The 20884-nt window shown below is 47.4% G+C and overlaps 1 protein-coding gene across 1 annotated transcript in view; it reads left to right on the top strand.

Moving 5' to 3' along the window:
• LOC119973755 (cadherin-related family member 3-like) overlaps positions 1 to 20884 on the top strand; it is a 109683-nt gene that overhangs the window by 65700 nt on the left and 23099 nt on the right. Inside the window, exons 12-13 of the mRNA XM_038812180.1 lie at positions 5200 to 5432; positions 9708 to 9879. Coding sequence (XP_038668108.1) covers positions 5200 to 5432; positions 9708 to 9879 — 405 coding nt within the window. The remainder of the gene's footprint in view (positions 1 to 5199; positions 5433 to 9707; positions 9880 to 20884) is intronic.

The raw sequence follows: 20884 nt of genomic DNA, 5'->3' as shown, positions 1-20884 counted from the left end.
GCTGAGGTTAGAAACAGGAAAGGAGAGGTCACCCTGTTGGGAGTTTTCTATAGGCCACCTAATAGTTCTAGAGATGTAGAGGAAAGGATGGCGAAGATGATTCTGGAAAAGAGCGAAAGTAACAGGGTAGTTGTTATGGGAGACTTTAACTTTCCTAATATTGACTGGAAAAGATATAGTTCGAGTACATTGGATGGGTCGTTCTTTGTACAATGTGTGCAGGAGGGTTTTCTGACACAATATGTTGACAGGCCAACAAGAGGTGAGGCCACTTTGGATTTGGTTTTGGGTAATGAACCAGGCCAGGTGTTAGATCTGGAGGTAGGTGAACACTTTGGAGACAGTGACCACAATTCGGTGACCTTTACGTTAGTGATGGAAAGGGATAAGTATACCCCGCAGAGCAAGAGTTATAGCTGGGGGAAGGGCAATTATGATGCCATTAGACATGACTTAGGATGTGTTGGTTGGAGAAGTAGGCTGCAAGGGTTGGGCACACTGGATATGTGGAGCTTGTTCAAGGAACAGCTATTGCATGTTCTTGATAAGTACGTACCAGTCAGGCAGGGAGGAAGGGGTCGAGCGAGGGAACCGTGGTTTACCAAAGAAGTGGAATCTCTTGTTAAGAGGAAGAAGGAGGCCTATGTGAAGATGAGGCGTGAAGTTTCAGTTGGGGCGCTTGATAGTTACAAGGAAGCGAGGAAGGATCTAAAGAGAGAGCTGAGACGAGCAAGGAGGGGACATGAGAAGTCTTTGGCAGGTAGGATCAAGGAAAACCCAAAAGCTTTCTATAGGTATGTCAGGAATAAAAGAATGACTAGGGTAAGAGTAGGGCCAGTCAAGGACAGTGGTGGGAAGTTGTGTGTGGAGGCTGAGGAGATAAGCGAGATACTAAATGAATACTTTTCGTCAGTATTCACTCAAGAAAAAGATAATATTGAGGAGGAGAATGCTGAGACCCAGGCTATTAGAATAGATGGCATTGAGGTGCGTAGGGAAGAAGTGTTGGCAATTCTGGACAAGGTGAAAATAGATAAGTCCCCGGGGCCGGATGGGATTTATCCTAGGATTCTCTGGGAAGCCAGGGAAGAGATTGCTGAGCCTTTGGCTTTGATTTTTAGGTCATCATTGGCTACAGGAATAGTGCCAGAGGACTGGAGGATAGCAAATGTGGTCCCTTTGTTCAAGAAGGGGAGTAGAGATAACCCCGGTAACTATAGGCCGGTGAGCCTCACGTCTGTGGTGGGTAAAGTCTTGGAGAGGATTATAAAAGATACGATTTATAATCATCTAGATAGGAATAATATGATTAGGGATAGTCAGCATGGTTTTGTGAAGGGTAGGTCATGCCTCACAAACCTTATCGAGTTCTTTGAGAAGGTGACTGAACAGGTAGACGAGGGTAGAGCAGTTGATGTGGTGTATATGGATTTCAGTAAAGCGTTTGATAAGGTTCCCCACGGTCGGCTATTGCAGAAAATACGGAGGCTGGGGATTGAGGGTGATTTAGAGATGTGGATCAGAAATTGGCTAGTTGAAAGAAGACAGAGAGTGGTAGTTGATGGGAAATGTTCAGAATGGAGTTCAGTTACGAGTGGTGTACCACAAGGATCTGTTCTGGGGCCGTTGCTGTTTGTCATTTTTATAAATGACCTAGAGGAGGGCGCAGAAGGATGGGTGAGTAAATTTGCAGACGACACTAAAGTCGGTGGAGTTGTAGACAGTGCGGAAGGATGTTGCAGGTTACAGAGGGACATAGATAAGCTGCAGAGCTGGGCTGAGAGGTGGCAAATGGAGTTTAATGTGGAGAAGTGTGAGGTGATTCACTTTGGAAAGAATAACAGGAATGCGGAATATTTGGCTAATGGTAAAATTCTTGGTAGTGTGGATGAGCAGAGGGATCTCGGTGTCCATGTACATAGATCCCTGAAAGTTGCCACCCAGGTTGATAGGGTTGTGAAGAAGGCCTATGGTGTGTTGGCCTTTATTGGTAGAGGGATTGAGTTCCGGAGCCATGAGGTCATGATGCAGCTGTACCAAACTCTGGTACGGCCGCATTTGGAGTATTGCGTACAGTTCTGGTCGCCTCATTATAGGAAGGACGTGGAAGCTTTGGAACGGGTGCAGAGGAGATTTACCAGGATGTTGCCTGGTATGGAGGGAAAATCTTATGAGGAAAGGCTGATGGACTTGAGGTTGTTTTCGTTAGAGAGAAGAAGGTTAAGAGGTGACTTAATAGAGGCATACAAAATGATCAGAGGGTTAGATAGGGTGGACAGCGAGAGCCTTCTCCCGCGGATGGAGGTGGCTAGCACGAGGGGACATAGCCTTAAATTGAGGGGTAATAGATATAGGACAGAGGTCAGAGGTGGGTTTTTTACGCAAAGAGTGGTGAGGCCGTGGAATGCCCTACCTGCAACAGTAGTGAACTCGCCAACATTGAGGGCATTTAAAAATTTATTGGATAAGCATATGGATGATAAGGGCATAGTGTAGGTTAGATGGCCTTTAGTTTTTTTTTCTCCATGTCGGTGCAACATCGAGGGCCGAAGGGCCTGTACTGCGCTGTATCGTTCTATGTTCTATGTTCTATGTTCTAGGAGCAGAATTAGGCAATTTAGCCTCTTAAGCCTGCTCCACCATTCATTACGATCATGGCTGATCTCATCATGGCCTCAACTCCACCGCCTTGCCCGTTCTCTATAACCCTTCAACCCATTACTGATTAAAAATCTGCCTAACTCCTCCTTAAATTTGCTCACTGTCCCACCATCCATTGCACTCGGGGTAACAAATTCCACAGTTTCATGACCCTTTGGGAGAAGTATTTCTCCTTATCTCCTTTTCAAATTTGCTATCCCTTATCCTGAGAGTATGATTTTGTGTTAGAATGCCTCACAAGAGGAACCGTCCACTCCACGTTTGCTTTCTCCAGACTTTTATCATCCTGTATACCTCAATTTGATCTCCCCTCATTCTTCTAAACTCTAGAAAGTATAGGCCTGACCTGCTCAATCTTTCTTCATGAGAGAAACCCCTTATCTCTGGAATCAATCTAGTGAACCTCCTCTGAACTGCCTCCAAAGCCACTACATCTTTCCTCAAATAAGAGGCCCAAAACTGTGCGCAATACTCCAGGTGTGGTCTCACCAATGCCTTGTACAATTGCAAAAACTCTTCCTTCCCTTTATACTCTATACCTTTAGTTAGAATTGCCAACATTCCATTCACTTTCTTTATTACCTGCTGCACCTGCATGCTCGTTTCTGCAACTGATACATGAGGACACCCAGATCCCTCTGCACCGGAGCACCTTCAAGTCTCCCCCCATAAGTTGCCTTTCCATTTTTCCGACCAAAATGGATGACCTCACACTTATCCACATTGAACTCCACCCGCCAGATTTTGGCCCACTCACCTAACCTTTCTATAGGGCTGCAGTGAGAGCCTCAGGCCACTTTGGATACTCACGTCCATGATCACAACAGCAGTCGTCTGAGCTGCCATGGCAACAAGCATAGATGTCTGAGCTGCAGATGTAGAGCTGAGAAACAGGTTTCTGCCTGTCTCGTAATTGAAGCTGAGACATTGGTGTCTGCAAGTGATGTCATGTCCTTTGTCACCATGTCCATATCGGAAAGAATGTCTTTGAAGCTCTGCATGCAGCTTTGTGTCAAGTTGGTGCTGGATTTCTTGACAACAGGCTGTTTGACAGGCCTGCCAATCTAACACTCATTCTGCTGTAGACACACATCCACATTCTCTATGCTGCCCCATCAGGGTCCTCATCCGTGCTCTTACCAGTCAATCAATTTTGCTTTTCCTCAGCCTTGCTGCAGCCCACTCCTGCTTGCTGACTCAACACGAGAGATCCTAATTCTGTCCTACGTTTAAAAACTAGACACAATCCCCCTATCTGAACTAGTGGCTGTGAGCATTGGATCAAGTGCTTCTTCATCCGAGGTGTGGCTCTTGTTCTTCCTCATGAGGGTGCAGTGCAGCATGGTGAGGCAGCAGGTATTGGGTATCAGATAGCAGAAATGCATAAGGGGAAGGTGGAGATGAGGGAAGAGGGGTGGGGTGGAAAGCTAAATGTCCATGCTCGTACTATCTGCAATTTGCTCTTCATATCAGAAGTGGGTGAGGTGGATTTGAGATGGGAATTAAGACAGAAACAAACCATCATTCTGAATGTTCTCAGCAATGCTGGATACAATGGACTTTATTGCAGTCATCCCTATAATGTGGAGAACCATTTCCTCCAAAGGGTTTAGGTAATGCAGGTGTGTCTGTCCCCCACTCTGGTCCCTCCTGCTCAGTAATAGAGGAAGAAGAATGTCAGCAATTTTGTTTGGGTGATACGAGTCCTATGGCCAAATGGATAGAAAGGGCAGCTGACCAGGCATCAGGGCCAGCCTCCGGAAATTGACACCTCCGACTATGTCCACCAATTCCCTTATCATGCAGAGTCTTGGGATCTCCTGGGTCCCTGCACAAACTTTGGGTGCATCATGCTGCTTAGCGGCAAGTTTTGTGATCTAGGCCAAAAGAGGGAAGCAGCCTCACTTTAAAAGGTGGCAGAACCCAGTGAACTATATTGCCAATGGCGACCAATTAAGAATTGTCTACTGGATTTCTTAATGACTATCTTATATTGTTGGCCTTTAATTATGCTCTTTCCCACAAGTGGAAACATTACTGTCTCTGAATCCATGCTTCAAAGGCCTCTATTACATCAATCCATTGAAGGGGCCATGCTCAGGCACTACCCCCTAGCGCTGCCCCAGTCCTGCAAGGTTGCAGTGCCGGGCGGTTCCATAAGAATCTTTGTGCACTGGGGTGGCCTTTTAAAAATGCCACCCCGATCTTTAAAAACAAAGTTTCTGCAGCCCACTCTGCCAGCGTGATGTCGTGGGACCAGCCCCCTGAAGGTTTTTAAATTTTTTTTTCCCAATGCCCATGGCAGACAAAGCCACTGTTGATGCCAGTGGCTTCAATGCCGCTTCCTCCATCCACTGTCGCACTCTGCCCAAATACAGGTAAAATTCTGCCCAATATGCCTGCCATGCCTTCCTTCCTCTACAGCTTCATGCCAGGTGTGTATACTTGCAAAATGATTCCACCATTTACAGCTCTATTTATTTGCTATAGATTCCAGCATACATCTCAAAAATGTGTTTAATTACCTTGTCTAAGCAGCAAAACACAAGATTGGAAAAGTTACTGCCACAGATGATGATTTTCCACTGAATGCGGTGACCTACAAAATGATTTCTGGAGACTCACAGGTTATAAAACGATTCTGGATAGATCCAAAAGAAGGAACCATCGAGTTGATTACCCAACCGGACTATGAATCTGTCCAACAGTATAACCTCAGCGTGGAAGCAATTGACAGTGATTCTAATCAGCCTAAAACTGCAGTGACCACGGTGAGAATATGTAACTAACAGAAAAGTTAGGAGCCGGTTCAAAATTCGAAGCAGTATTTCAAGAATGTTTATGTACTACATTCATTATATATTGCATTTATTCCTTCTACAATGTCACAGTGACTCTAACATTGCCTGTGGAATAAATGCAATGTAAAGGCAAATTTTTGGTGTTGATCACAGGGTATTAAGAACTGCTTATAAAATAATCTTACAAGACAGAAACTTCACCAGGCTATTTCAGGGATATATCAGTTGTCAGTCCTTATAGACTCTGTTGTGACTTTGGAATAATAATGTTTTTGAACAGCTTGAAAATTATGATCAACGTTGAATTTGTCTCATATTTGGAAAAGAGAACCAGCCACAATTGATGGAAGGAGAATATTGTTTTTATAATTTAACATTTTTTTAATAGCTACTCCATTATATTAGTGGTAATAATTTTATTTATTTATTTAGTTTTAAATGGAAAAAGGTATTTCTCAACCCAAAAGGGTAACATTTCATAAGAAAACGATTTATTCTGCTTCTCCTCAACCCCCTTGGGCATTTTGAATATACTTGGAGCTGAAAATGCTGCACTTGCTATGATGGCGCACCAGAAGATAAGTTGTGTGTGTAATTAAACATGAGACCGTGGACTAAACTTTAAGCTGGCCATATTAAAAAAAACTGCTAGGTTTGGACAGAGCTGGGGCTATTAGCATCTATCCAAGCTGGGGAGAAAAATCAAACGTGGCTCCATGGTGTCCATTGTAAATTGTATAATGAACTACTTAAACAAGAACTCCACTGCTGTGGTCTGAAACGCAAGTACAATTGGTTGCGTCAGCAGGGGGGATATTGTGCTGGAATTTCTAACTTGCATTCCTGGCGGGTGAGGAATCCTGTAGGGAAGACAAACTCAGAAAAATGTTTTGTTATCAAGCAAGCTGGTGTTAAACAGAAATACATGTAAAAGATCACAGGGGCTCATGGAGGTTTTCTGAGCTATATAAGTCCAGGTTTAATCCATCTAAAAATACCAACAAATATAGATGTCATATTTTGTGAGTTCTTGAGAACTCTGCAATCGTTTGGCACTCAAGCAGCAGGAAAGACCTATCTTTTACTCGATGGAAGTTTCCATTCCTTGGGTAGTTCTTTGATTGAGCTCAAAATGTTGAAAGAGATTTGGAGAGGGTGTGGTGCAGCTGTTAAATGATTGATCTCCGACAGTGAGTGAAGAACCAACAGTAACTCAGTGAGAGGAAAAGAGAAAGCACTGGAGACCATTTCCCAGGCAGGGTAGCACTCTGGAATTCTCCTTCTGAACCTGTTTTCAGAGGCATGGGGAAGAAAGAGATACGGTAGAGATCTCAAACATTCTGCAGGTGAAATTGGGCCTCATTGTGTCTATTTCCAGGTGGCCAACAGGGACAGAGAGGACTAATTTAAGAGGCCAATTCTCCATATCAAAACAGTGTGTAATACATGTCCAATGCCACATTGATTTGGGGCTGGTTAACCAGTCTACATGTGGTGGGACCAGTTGGGCATGATTTAATGGCCATGTTGTGCTTAAGTGAGAGCACAACGAGGCTGGTAAATGGGGAGGGAGGCCAAAAATGAGAACCGTGCCGGACGCCGATCCATTTGTGATCTAAACGGCCCGTTCCCCTTGGCGAAATCCGGATTTCACCTTAGCATGATGAAAAACCAATAATCAAGTCCAATAACCATACAAATAACAGGAGCGATCCCTATCTAATGGCCCCGCCATAATCTAACAGCCTCTCCAGCAAGTGATCAACCTGGCGCTGATTAGTACTCCTTTTTAAAACTGTGAAGGTGGCGGAGGAGTTGCTGTGGGGACCCGAGGAGGTCCATTGATGTTGCTGCCCCGGTGCTCGGAGGGGATGGGGAACCACAGGGGTTGGGGGGGGGGGGGGGGGGCAGCCTCGGTCGGGGTGGGTTGCCAGGGGGGTTGGGGGTGTGGAGCAGGGGGGCGGCCGTTCATGGTCTCAGCTGGATGGAGCGGTCTAGCCGCCCGCTGGTCCACCATGCCAACTCCTGGAACATGTGTACCAGGGGAAACCCGAGCCCCAGCCCGCCTGCCCCACTGACCACCCATAACGTCCACTGACTGCGGCGGCCTCTACCCACTCGGCTGAAGGCTATTGCTAATAGGAATTGGCAATCGTAGTTAAATGAGCACCTCACATTTCCCAAGTGGATTCCCGTGGGTAGACATGCCATGTAGCATGTGGGAGTTATCACCAAGCATCCCAACCAGACCGTGATGCCTGGACACTGTGCCTGGACACTGCAGAAAGCAACACCAGGCAGCGGCGGGGGGGGGGGGGGGGGGGGGGGGGGACCACCCCGGATGGGCCGACGCCATTGGCTGCAGGTCCTGCAGGAGAATGGGCATGTGATCAGTGGGAGGAATAGGTCCATCTGTGTGGCAATAACAACTCACGTTTGACAGTTCATCTGGATGGGGGCCAGTTGGACCTCACATCTGCGGCATGAGCTGACCTCCACGTTGGTGACCGATCTGTCCTCTGCCACCCCTGTAACCTCCTGGGCCCATTCCTCGCAGGGGTGAGGACTCTGATGTCCGGCACCCCGCCGCCCGTCTGCACTTTCTCCTGTCAGTTATGGGCCAACTTCTCCTCCGGGGCCTCAGAGACGGCATCATTAGTCGCACATGTGGTTACTTGCGGGGGTGGTGGCTTGGGGGATGTGGGAGGGGGTTGGGGAATGGGCCATATGGGGGGGCTGGGGAGTGTGGGGCGGGGGAATGTCGGGTGTCCGGTGCAAACTCACCCGAGTGGCCCAGTGGAGGTCGTTGACATTCTTGCGACACGGTCTTGGTTCTCCTGGTCACACTCCCCGGGGTTATGACCGCTGCCAGTCATCAGGGGGATGACTGCGGGGGGCTGGCGAGTGCCGTCCTGGGCATGAATCCTGGAGGGCGGGGGGGGGGGGGGGGGGGGGGCTTGTTAAGTAGGCGATTCATAGCGACGATGGCCTTGCCGGACCGAGCGTTGGGAATCTCATGGTGTTTCCCGCTCGCTACCACACTTAGTAACTTTTCCATTAAATCGTGCCCAATAACTATACCTCAGCACGTTAAAAGAACAATAAAACTGTTGTGGTTGAAGCTGTCGTAATGTAGAGTATTTAGTAAAACTCTTATCTGTAGCACAAGATTGAATGGCCTGCAGTTTCAACTCATTGAGGGAAAGCTGCTTTTTTTATTGTATATGATCATGAATTTCTTTAAGATTGTTTGTGCCACATATTTGCATTGCCATTTATCGTTCATAATACTATGTAACAGGGGACTAAAAAGATTATTGACTTTATGATTTCAGGCCCGTAGGATTTTTGGATTTGCAATATTAGACTTGCAATATTACCTGGGGTTTTTTTTGCAGAAAATCTTATTATATTGCACAACGTAAAGCTTTACAATGCCCCTTGGAAAGAGTTTTAAATGTTGGCCAAAACACCTCACGTGATATAAAACAGATTTCACTGTGGACTTGCTGGATAGCCTTTGGTAGCTGGCATTGCAGAGTAACAGCAAGAGGTGTAGGAACAAGTTCCCAATCAAAAGAACAAAGGGGGCAGCACGGTAGCATGGTGGTTAGCATAAATGCTTCACAGCTCCAGGGTCCCAGGTTCGATTCCCGGCTGGGTCACTGTCTGTGCGGAGTCTGCACGTCCTCCCCGTGTGTGCGTGGGTTTCCTCCGGGTGCTCCGGTTTCCTCCCAAAGTCCAAAGATGTGCGGGTTAGGTGGATTGGCCATGCTAAATTGCCCGTAGTGTCCTAAAAAGTAAGGTTAAGAGGGAGGTTGTTGGGTTACGGGTATAGGGTGGATACGTGGGTTTGAGTAGGGTGATCATGGCTCGGCACAACATCGAGGGCCGAAGGGCCTGTTCTGTGCTGTACTGTTCTATGTTCTATGTTCTATAAAGGCTTCTGGCATCGTGTTGTTCTTCTGCTCACTGTGGGATTCATATGGGATTGTTATCCAGTTATCCTGGAACATAGGCCAAAGTGGGAATTCCAAACACAATACGCTAAAATATTTATCCTTAGGCTGGGTATTAACATGAGAAAACAGCTTATAATCCTTTTACATAGTTCTTCCAAACCATTTTCTGGGAAGGATTTGTGTACATATTCACCAAAACTACTGTAAGTACATTGCTGTGTTCCATTCAACTTGCTTATTAATATTTGCATTTCTTTTCTATTTTGATTATGTCCTCTATTAGGTCATTATCAATGTAATCGAGGAAAATGATGAAAAACCTGTTTGTATTCCACTTACATATAAAACAATTATTCTTGATAATATTGCTGTTGGAACCAATATCAATGGTTTCAGATTAAGCTGTCAAGACAGAGATTCCCTGAACAATGAGATGCGGTTTGAGATTGTGTCAGGTATGTTTCTTAAATCACATATACTATGAAATATAAATTTGTATAGCAGGATGACATGCAGAATTATTTAATGTCAAACATTCAGACAATTAAGGGAAATTAGCAACAATGCTTGCTATTGTGTTACCAGTTTTACATATAAATATGGCTAAAACCAGCATTTTTCTTGTCCATAGTTAGAAAATGTTACAATATTACTTTTTCCTGTTTTTTGTCCACAGCATTTCACCCCAATTAGGGTTTCAACAAGCTTATTTTTTTTTTAGAATTAGAATTAGAACAGTACAGCACAGAACAGGCCCTTCGGCCCTCGATGTTGTGCCGAGCAATGATCACCCTACTCAAACCCGCGTATCCACCCTATACCCGTAACCCAACAACCCCCCCCTTAACCTTACTTTTTAAGGACACTAAGGGCAATTTCGCATGGCCAATCCACCTAACCCGCACATCTTTGGACTGTGGGAGGAAACCGGAGCACCCGGAGGAAACCCACGCACACACGGGGAGGACGTGCAGACTCCACACAGACAGTGACCCAGCCGGAATCGAACCTGGGACCCTGGAGCTGTGAAGCATTTATGCTAACCACCATCCTACCGTGCTGCCCCTTTTGTCATTCTGAAACTGGAATTCACTGCAACAACCATTAGCATCAACCGAGTAAAATGTCCCAAGACCCTCCCATGGACTGTTACCAAACAAGATGGGACACTAAGTCTTATAAGGGGATATTAGGGCAGGTGATCACAAAGGTCTTAAGGTTAGTGAGATTGAGAGGTGGAGAGGTTTAGCAAGGGAATTCCAGAGCTTACAGTCTAAGCTAAAAATGAATGGAATAGTTAGGGACAGAGAAGAAAAGATGTCCCACATTGATGTAAATTTAGCACTTGACTTGGCAATAAGATACATGGAGCAGCATGATGAAGTGGACACAGTGCCATAGTGGTATTCTGATTGCGGTGGGCAAGCCCGGACACAGATGTGGAATCTACTTCCACAAAATGCCAGATTGGAAATGCGATTTCTCGCTCTCTGGCCAATTCTGGCCCGCCCAGCATGAAACGGTGCAGCAGTCCGGGTGCGGATGGATGGGAGGTTGTTGGGTGTCAGATCCAATGGGGCCCCAGCAGAGGATTCAAAAGGAGCAGAGGCAGCACCCAGAAGATTGCCAGGGTCTACAGGGGGAGCTGACCTGCAAGTGAGCTGAAGCCTCTGAAGGTATAATAATACTTGCAGCTGCTATGTATGCCAGGCCAGTGGGTACTTACGCTTCCCTACCCCTGGGTTTTCTGACGAAGATATGAGCATGCGTCATTGGGCCGTAAATGCCAGGCATGGTATTTTAATGCTGCGGGATGACAAGAGGAGACCACCACACCTCCCCAAGGCGAATTCAGAGGTGGCAGCCCAGGTCAATGGGCATGGTGTGTTTCGCCGCACATGGGTACAATGCTGAAAAATATTTAATATTCGACAAAGGTGAGTGCTGAGTTGGAACTGTGTAGAGATGTGTTGAAGGGTGGCCATTCCTCATAGCACCCAGGGCTGTACAAGTGTGTGTGCCAAATAGCACTGGAACCTGCACTGGCCAAGGCTGGGAGATCTGCCCCTTTGCCCCCTGGTTGCATTAAAGTGTGTGACTCTATCGTGCACTGCCACCTGGTACTCAGTGGAGTAGTTTCTCTTCTGTCCGTTTCGGAGAAAATAAACCATCATGCCGGTGAGCTATCAAGGTCAGGTGGTGGGGTGGCCAACCTACTGATACAACACCCTGGGCTAGTGCACAGTAAATTCCAGCCCACTTGACCTGGAGTCACAACATGGTTCACTTTTATTTAAAAATACCCAAGGTCTTTGGTTGCCACCTTTTCGAGGGATAAAGTGGTGGCCTAGCTTGTTTGATCTCTGTCAAAGATGACATAATCATGAGCAATAAGGGTATCTGTGACCTCATATATGTATTTTTGCATGGATGCTTGAGGATCCCATCGAGGTCCTCAGTAGAGCCCTGGAAGGAGTTGCTGATGTAGAAGTTGAGCGTGACCGTTGCTTTCAGAGCCAGTGGCAATGAATACCTTCTCAGTCCCTGTGGTGCCAATTCCTGGAGAATGTGGTAAATATGAGTAACCATACCCCTGGATAGTGGAACCGTTGGTGACACTTCTTTTCCTCGTCTCAGATAAGAGATAGCATCCATCCTCCACCCCGGCTTCTGGGCTGTTGCCTTCTCCAATCCCGCGTCCAACTAATGCAGAGCATGATCCTAGATCGCAATTGCAGAATGCTCTACCCTCTTAACTCCAACCAACAGCATCTTTCCCACCACAGAAAAGTCAGTCCTTGAAAATGTGCACCCACGAGAAAAACAAATATTCCTGGTCCCTCCCCCCCCCCCCCCTCCCCCTCCCCGTCAACTCATGGGTATCCAGATCTGGAATGGCACCCAACATTCTCTTCACGACCCTGCATCACCCCAATTGGGGGCATTTACGCTGACCAATGCCACCAACTTCCCCTTTAACACACTCATCACTATCGCATACCTGCCCTCCTGATCACCCACCACCTTCTCCATTTGAAACCTCACCTGCTTTCCCACCAAGATCATCCCCGAGCCTGAGCCCTACTATCAAATACCGGACTCTTCCCCCCCCCCCCCCCCCCCCTCCTAATCCTCACCTGATCTTTCATCCTCAGACAGGTCTCCTGCAGCATCACCACATCAGCTTTTAAACTCTTCAAATGCGCTTAAACTCTTGCCCTCTTCTTGGCCCCCTAACCCTCTCATGTTCCACATCACCATTCTCACCGGCGGTCTCTCACGACAACCTCCCGACTCTCCTACCCGCCATCACCATTACCTCAGGCCCTGCCCATCTGGCTGGCCTCTTCACCCCCCTCTCAGAAGACCCCCAGCCACTTCCTCTTGCAAACACCTCACCCAGTATTGATCCCCTCCCCCCATCACTCCCACCTTCCAGGTTCACCAAAACCTGTTCAACCAGCCTCCAATGACCGTGGCCCCTCACCCCACCACACTCCCATTCACTAGTCAACCTACATTTGCTAGTGTGGTGACCCTTTTGGGCTCTGTCTGCATGGAGTTTGCACATTCTCCCCCTATCCCAGTCGGTCTCTTACAGGTGTTCCAGTTTCCTCCCACAGTCTAAATCATGTGCAGATTAGGTGGATTGGCCGTGCCAAATTATTCCTTAGTGTCTAAATGTTAGGTAGGGTTACGGTGTTAGGGTGCAAGAGTGAGCCAAGGTAGCATGCTCTTTCAGAGGGTGGGTGCAGACTCGATAGGCTGAATGGCCTCCTTCTGCACTGTAGGGAATCTATATCTATGTTAATTTTGAGTAGGTCGCAGATCACAAATATTTTCAGGGCGCCACACAGGGTCCAAGGCTGGCTCCTTGGTGACAGGGTATCTGATAAGTGGGTGGAGGGCCCACAGTTTCATACCTGATCTATAGCAACACAGCTCATCATAAAACGCAGGCAAACACAAGATGAGATGTGAAACGGGTGTGATTCTATACACATTTAATAATAATAATAATCTTTATTGTCACAAGTAGGCTTACATTAACATTGTAACAAAGTTACTGCGAAAAGCCCCTAGTTGGCACATTCTGGCGCCTGTTTGGGTACACAGAGGGAGAATTCAGAATGTCCAAATTACCTAACGGCATGTCTTTGTGAATATTATAGACATGTTGTGAACACGTGTGCCACTGTTGTATTCTTTATTTTTTTTTTACTTTCCTGACATTACCGCTATGTCCGCGTTCATCCTTGACATCCAGAGTGGAAGTGGCGACAGCCTTCTGAATGCTACACCATGTTGTCTGTGATGACTTTGGCAGGTGTCCCCTGGGGCGCAAAGACCTGGGCGATCCTGGCCTGCTTCGGGTCTCCAGTTGTAGGGCATATGGGCCCTCCTCGATCTGTGGAGCTGTATGTGATGGGGTCACAGGTAGAAGGGATAAGCATTGGCCAGTCAGTCCTGGTGTCATCTGTGGTGTCAGCTAGATACCTTGCCTCCTTCTCACATAGCCACTGCTGGATGCCACGAATGATTACAGCGATGAAATGCAGGGCTGATATCCTGGATGAAGGTCTCCTTGGTGGCTGCCATCCTTGCAGTGTTCACTTCAGTGCATTGGCATGCCGGCTTATCACCCAGGCTGAATTCAGATGGACTCCTTCACCACATGTTGCAATCTGAGGAGTGCAGTTGACATCCCTTCCTGGTGTTCTCGTCATTGTCCCTGCGGCTCCACAGACTGATACAGGACTAACTCCGGAGGCTCGACATCTGACTTGGTCTCTGCAGATTCCTGGCTTTCAACAGTCGTCTAAGAACCGGCATCCATCTGCTGCAGACCAGACTGTGTGCTCTGCATCCCAGATAGTGACCCCGAGCTTACTCTAGAACTAAGTACCACTGAGGTGTGTATTTGTGCAATGCTGGAGGGTGTGGGTGTGCGCTGTGATGGATCTTCCATAATGCTCTCCTCTGGTTCGTCATCCGAGGTGTTGTCGGAGCTGGAACTGAGGGCCTAGCTTGTGGATGCCCCTGAGCACATTCCGAGGTGCCCATGAAAGACAGCAATGAGCATTAGTGCCTGGCCGGGTGACTCTTAGACAGGACAATGCTCTCACAGTATGGCTGCCTGAGGAATGAGCTGGTGCAGGATCCTCACTTGGATGTGCATCACCCACTTCACCATCGCCACAGGCATGGTCCACGTCCTACCCAGCCAGCTCGATGGCTCAGTTCTTGTAACAATGTAGAGAATCCGGCATGGACTGGGGAGGGCAAAGTAGGAAGTCTTACAACATCAGGTCTGAGATCTCTCCCTTCAATTGTATGCAAGCTTGCCTTGCATGAAGGCAGATGGAGAGTATGAGCAGGACACATGCCAGGCAGATGATAAGGAGCTGGCAGCGTGTGACATGCCAGTGAATATCTGATGGACTGGTTAGCGTGTGAGTTGAGAGTGATGAAATGATTGACTTATCCTGGCAGCACCGATGAGATCATTCATTTTCTGTCTGCACCGGCTGGCTGACAACTGCACTGTGTTGGCACTAACTATTACTGCCACTGCCTCCCAAGCCTGAGTTGTGAGGTTGGTGGACCTCCTCTGGTCGCCAAGGGGATAGAGGATATCTCAGCCTCAACTGCGCCAAGCAGGCGTTCTCGGAGCATCGCTGAATTTGGGTGCAGCTCTCATCTTCCCTTTTGGGGCCACCTCTCTCATCTGTGGCAGTCCTGGGCTGCAGGCATTGAAAAAGCTGTGCATGTTTAAACATGGCATCCAGAGTGAGGAAGAGGTGAGCCTATGGCAGGATGGGTGAATCAGAGGCTGCCCGCCTGCCATCTGGCATGTTTCCCATGCACAATGAATGCGATGGGAAGCAGGCGAAACGGCACATCAACTGCCCATTGTGGCCGACATGTAGAACAATGTTTTCCCAACCCGTCCTCGGATTTAGTGCAAGCGGGGGAAAATGCTGCCCTATGTAAATAATGAAGTGACATGAAATAGAAGCACTAAAATTAATAATAATTGCAGTTTACCAAAAAGGCCTGAATAACACATTTTCCTTTGGGTGTTAAAGCAAAGCCAGTCAAGACAATAAGATTGATTTCCAACTTCTGCATAAATAGCATCTTAACATATCCAAGTGCTAGAAATAATTAATGTTTATCACCAGAGTTATGAGAAATGACACAATCTAATCAGGATCATCCGAACATAGACAGCAGTTGTCAAGCACAAATGATGGCCATTGGCATTGCATGCTTTGTATGTATGATGGAATTTTCCATTCTTTGTTCAAATAATGTGTCTTGCTGGCTGGATTCTCAAATGTAAGGATGTGTTTTAACGGGTTTCATAGATATTAGGAGGGAACACTTTTGACAAGAGGTAAGCTGCAACTTCATAGGAACATAAAAGCTCTGAAGAAGTCATCTGGAGGCTCGAAATGTTGGCTCCATTTTCTCTCTCCACAGATGCTGCCAGACCTGCTGAGCTTTTCCAACATTGTCTGCTTTCTTTCATAGCGACATGAATGGGCCATTCAGCCCCTTTGAGGCTTTTGCCATTCCGTGAGATGGTGACTGATCTGTAACTTCATCTACTCAAAAGAGCCATATAGGAATCAAATCTTTCTTCCTTCACAGCCGCCGCCAGACCTGCTGAGGTTTTCCAGATGTTTCAGTTTCTATGTCATCTACTCACTTTGGTTTCATAGTTTTAACTAGCAAAAACCCATTGATCTCTGACTTAAATGATAAATTATTTTTTAAAAATAAATTTAGAGTACCCAATTATTTATTTCCAATTAAGGGGCATTTTAGCGTGGGCAGTCCATCTATCCTGCACACCATTGGGTTGTGGGAGTGAGACCCACGCAGTCACGGAGAGAATGTGCAAACTCCACACAGACAGTGACCTGGGGCCAGAATCAAACCCGGGTCCTTGCCATCGTGAGGCAGCGGTGCTACCCACTGCGTCACCGTACCTCCCTTAAATTATAAATTCAGCTAGCAGCTAATGCTTTCTGTAGGGGGGGGTTCCACACTCTGCAGCATTTTGCCGGGTTCCTTACTTCTTTTCTGACAGGCCTGGTTTTAATTTTTAATAAGGTTCATCCTGGATTCTCTCCATGGCCGGGATTCTCCCCTACCCGGCGGGGCGGGGGGGTCCCGGCGTAGCAGAGTGGCGCCAACCACTCCGGCGTCGGGCCTCCCCAAAGGTGCGGAATTCTCCGCACCTTTAGGGGCTAGGCCCGTGCCGACTGGCGCCAAAACCGGCACCAACGGCCTTTGACGCCCGCCGCCCGGCGTCGGGTCTGGCCGAAAGGCCTTCACCGGTTTGCGCATGCGCCGGTGCATCAGCGGCCGCTGACGTCACCACCAGCGCATGCGTGCTAGGAGGGTTCTCTTCCGCCTCCGCCATGGCGGTGGCAGAAGAAAAAGAGTGCCCCCATGGCACTGGCTCGCCTGCCAATCGGTGGGCCGCGATCGCGGGCCTGGCCGCCGTGGGGGCACCCCCCGGGGGGCCCGCTTGCGCCACCAATCCCGCCGCCACCAGAGGTAGTTGAAACCACGGCGGCGTGATTGGCCTCTCAGCGGCGGGACTTCGGCCCATCGCGGGCTGGAGAATTGCTGCGGGGGGCACGCCGATCGGCGCGGCGCGATTCCCGCCCCCGCCAATTCCCGGGTGGCGTAGAATTCCGGCCACGGTGGGGGCAGGATTTAGGCCGGCCCCGGGCGATTCTCTGACCCTGCGGGGTTTGGAGAATTTTGCCCCCTATCTAACCCATCATTACTTTTAAAATCCTAAATTACCCTTTAATCGCTGAATTCCAGAGACTAAACCTAGTGTTACTGACATCTGTCTTCATAATCTAACTCTTGGAGCCCTGGTAACAATCTGGTGAATCTGGGCTACACTACATCCAACACCGATATACCCTTTCTGTGATGTGGTGGCTAGAACTGTACGTGATTCTTTAGATATGGGCAAAATAGAACTTACCGCTGTAGCTAAACTACCCCATCTTTGCATTCTAGCCCTCTGGTTCTACAAGCTAATGGATTTTTGATTATTTTGTTTGTAACTGAACACAACATCTTAGTGATCATCATATGTGGGATGTTTACATTATTCTCAGAGGTATTGGTATTTGGCAAGAATTGGGCAATAAATCCAATTCTCTGAAGCATAAATCTATCTTATTTTTGAAAGATGTACCAGGAAATACGATTAAAATAGCTCAGCTGAGGAGTTTAGACAGTGTGTCAGTTAAAGAGAAAAGATAGCTTTACTTGTATAACGCCCATCAGAACTTATAACGGGTTACACGCCTGAAATATGTTAGTTTTCTCTCTCCAGGTTTTGACTGATCCACTGTATATTCCCAGCATTTTCTGTTTGTATATCAGATTCCCAGCGCCGCAGTTTTTTCTCTTTTATTTCAGCTGGTAAATTTGTCCATGCGATTTCGTCTGACTGCAAAACCTCATCATTATTGCTTGCATCTCTGTGTTACTATCATCAAACAAACCTGTTTGAAAGCTGAAGAGAGTGCCTGGCTCACTGATGTTGCCTGCTGAGGTGATGTGGGCGTTATGTGAACATTCCACATGCTATCCAGAGAAAATAAATGAGTGTCTTGTTCACCTGGGGCACGGCCTCCCAGTTACGTTCTGTACCCTTCAGGTCATTGGATTAATTTTGCATTTGAAATGAGTAAAAACCTGACTCATAACAGTTGAGGGAACCTTTCTAACCCAATAGTTTGGTTGGCTCACCACAAGAGAATGTGGGCTGCACCAGAGTGAGCCCCTAATAATATAATAATCTTTATTGTCACAAGTAGGCTTACATTAACACTGCAATGAAGTGTCTGTGAAAAGCCCCGAGTCATCACATTCCGGGGCCTGTTCGGGTACACAGAGGGGAAATTCAGAATGTCCAAATTACCTAACAGCACGTCTTTCAGGAATTGTGGGAGGAAATCGGAGCACCCGGAGGAAACCCACGCAGACCCGGGGAGAACGTGCAGACTCCGCACAGACAGTGACCCAAGCCGGGAATCGAACTTGGAACCCTGGCGCTGTGAAGCCATAGTGCTAACCACACTGCGACCATGCTACCCACCATGAAAATGATGTAAGCCCCCAGCTGACACTAGGCTGTGAGATTCCTGATCCTTCAAACAAGTCCTCATTTTTCTGAATAAGGCAAGAGGGAATTTCCAAGTCAAGCTTTGTGAGGTGGCAGGGCTGAGAGTGGTTTGCCCTGTCCCCTTATTGAACCATTCTGGGTAACAGTATAAAAGGCCACAGAGAGTTTTCTAGGCTTCACAGTCTCTACAGATGCATTCCTTTGGCTGACCCACCAGGTATAAGGTGGTGCCACTATCATTGTTCTCCTGTCCCGGAGGAAGCAGGTGTTGAGCTGCAAATTAACAATTTGGTCCCAGTGCTCTACTGAGGGCAATGCCCAACCCAACATGGTTCAATCACCAACCCCTCTGAAAGACCTTGATGACCCCTGTCCCAGCCAAACCTCAAGGATAATTGCCAAATGCTCCTAACTTGACCAAACAACCTGTGATTCTGGGAAGCATGGTAGCACAAGTGGTTAGCACTGTGGCTTCACAGCACCAGGGTTCCAGGTTCGATTCCCCGCTGGATCACTGTCTGTGCAGGGTCTGCACGTTCTCCCCATGTCTGCGTGGGTTTCCTCCGGGTGCTCCGGTTTCCTCCCACAGTCCAAAGACGGGCAGGTTAGGTGGATTGGCCATGATTATTTGCCCTTAGTGACCAAAAAGGTTAGGAGGGGTTATTGGGTTACGGGGATAGGGTGGAAGTGAGGGCTTAAATGGGTCGGTGCAGACACGATGGGCTGAATGGCCTCCTTCTGCACTGTATGTCCTATGTAATATGTGGACATTATTAATTGCCACAGCATTTCCATTTCTCAGCATAATGTGATAAATTATACCAGTATTTTGTTACTTTGTAAGAACCGAGAGCACAGCAAATCAGAAGTTTTTTTTAATGCATTTTTCAGAATACGAATATTTTTTTCACTCTTTATTCCCTCAGAGGTAGTGGGCCTTGTTGGCTGGGCCAACAGTAATTGCCCTTGAGAAGGTGGTGGTGAGCCACCTTTTTAAACACTGCAGTTCACGTGGTGTAGGTACACCCACAGTGCTGTTAGGGAGGGAGTTCCAGGATTTTGAGCCGTTGACAGTGAAAAAAACGGCAATATATTTCCAAGTCAGGATGGTATTCGGGTTGGAGTGAAAATTGCATTTGGCGGTGTTCCCATCCATCTGCTGCCCTTGTCCTTCTTGGCGATAGTGGTTGTGGGTTTGGAAGGTGCTGTCGAATGAGTCTCGATGAGTTTCTGCAGTGCATATTATAGATGATATACACTGCTGCCACTGTGCACTGGTAGTGGAGGGAATGAACGTTGAAGGTGGTGGATGGGGTACAATCAAGTGGGGCTGCTTTGCTTTGGATGCTGTTGATGCTGTTGAGTTGTTGGAGCTGCACCCATCCAGGCACGTGAAGAATATTCTATCACCCTCGTCACCCTTAGTGCTTCTTCCAATTGGTGTTCAAAACGAAGTACTGATTCATTAGTTGAGCGGGGGAGATGGGGTGCAGTAGGTTGTAATCAGCAGGAAGTTTCCATGTTTGGCTGATGCCATAAGATTTCATTGAGTGCGAAGTCAAAGTTGTGCAATGCCAAGGCAATTCGCTCTGAACTGCATACCGCTGTGCCACCACACTGGCAGGTCTCTCCTGCTGGTGATGTTGGTATCTGGGGCAGCATCTGTAAAGTATGATTCCACGAGTATGACTATGTCAGGCTGTTGCTTAACTAGTCTGTGGGATAGCTTTTGCAATTTTGACACAAGTCTGCAGATGTTAGCAAGGAGGAGTTTGCAGGATCGACAGGGCTGGGTTTGCCGTTCTTGTTTCCAGTGCCAAGATAAATGTCGGGTGGTCGGTCCAATTTCATTCCTTTTTGCAAAACTTGTAGCAGCTTTAAAGAACTGAGTGGCTTGCTAGGCCATTTCAGAGGGCATTAAACATTACACATTGCTGTGGGCCTGGAGTCACATGTAAACAAGACCAGGTAAGGACTTCCTTCCCTCAAGGACATTAGTGAACCAGATGGGTTTTACGACAATCGACAATGGTCACCATTACTAAGACTAGCTTTAAATTTCAGATTTATTTACTTTTTTAAATTTAAGAGTAGCCAATTCCTTTTTTTCCAATTAAGGGTCAATTTAGCGTGGCCAATCCACCGACACTGCACATCTTTGGGTTGTGGGGACGAACCCACGCAAATACGGGGAGAATGTACAAGCTCCACACGGACAGTGACCCAGAGCCAGGATCTAACCTGGGATCCCGGTGCCGTGAGGCAGCAGTGCTAACCACTGCATCACCGTG

This window comes from Scyliorhinus canicula, chromosome 11, assembly GCF_902713615.1.
Source record: "Scyliorhinus canicula chromosome 11, sScyCan1.1, whole genome shotgun sequence".
NCBI lineage: Eukaryota > Metazoa > Chordata > Chondrichthyes > Carcharhiniformes > Scyliorhinidae > Scyliorhinus > Scyliorhinus canicula.
The sequence above is the reverse complement of the archived record's forward strand: the minus strand, read 5'-3'. Positions and strand labels throughout refer to the sequence as shown.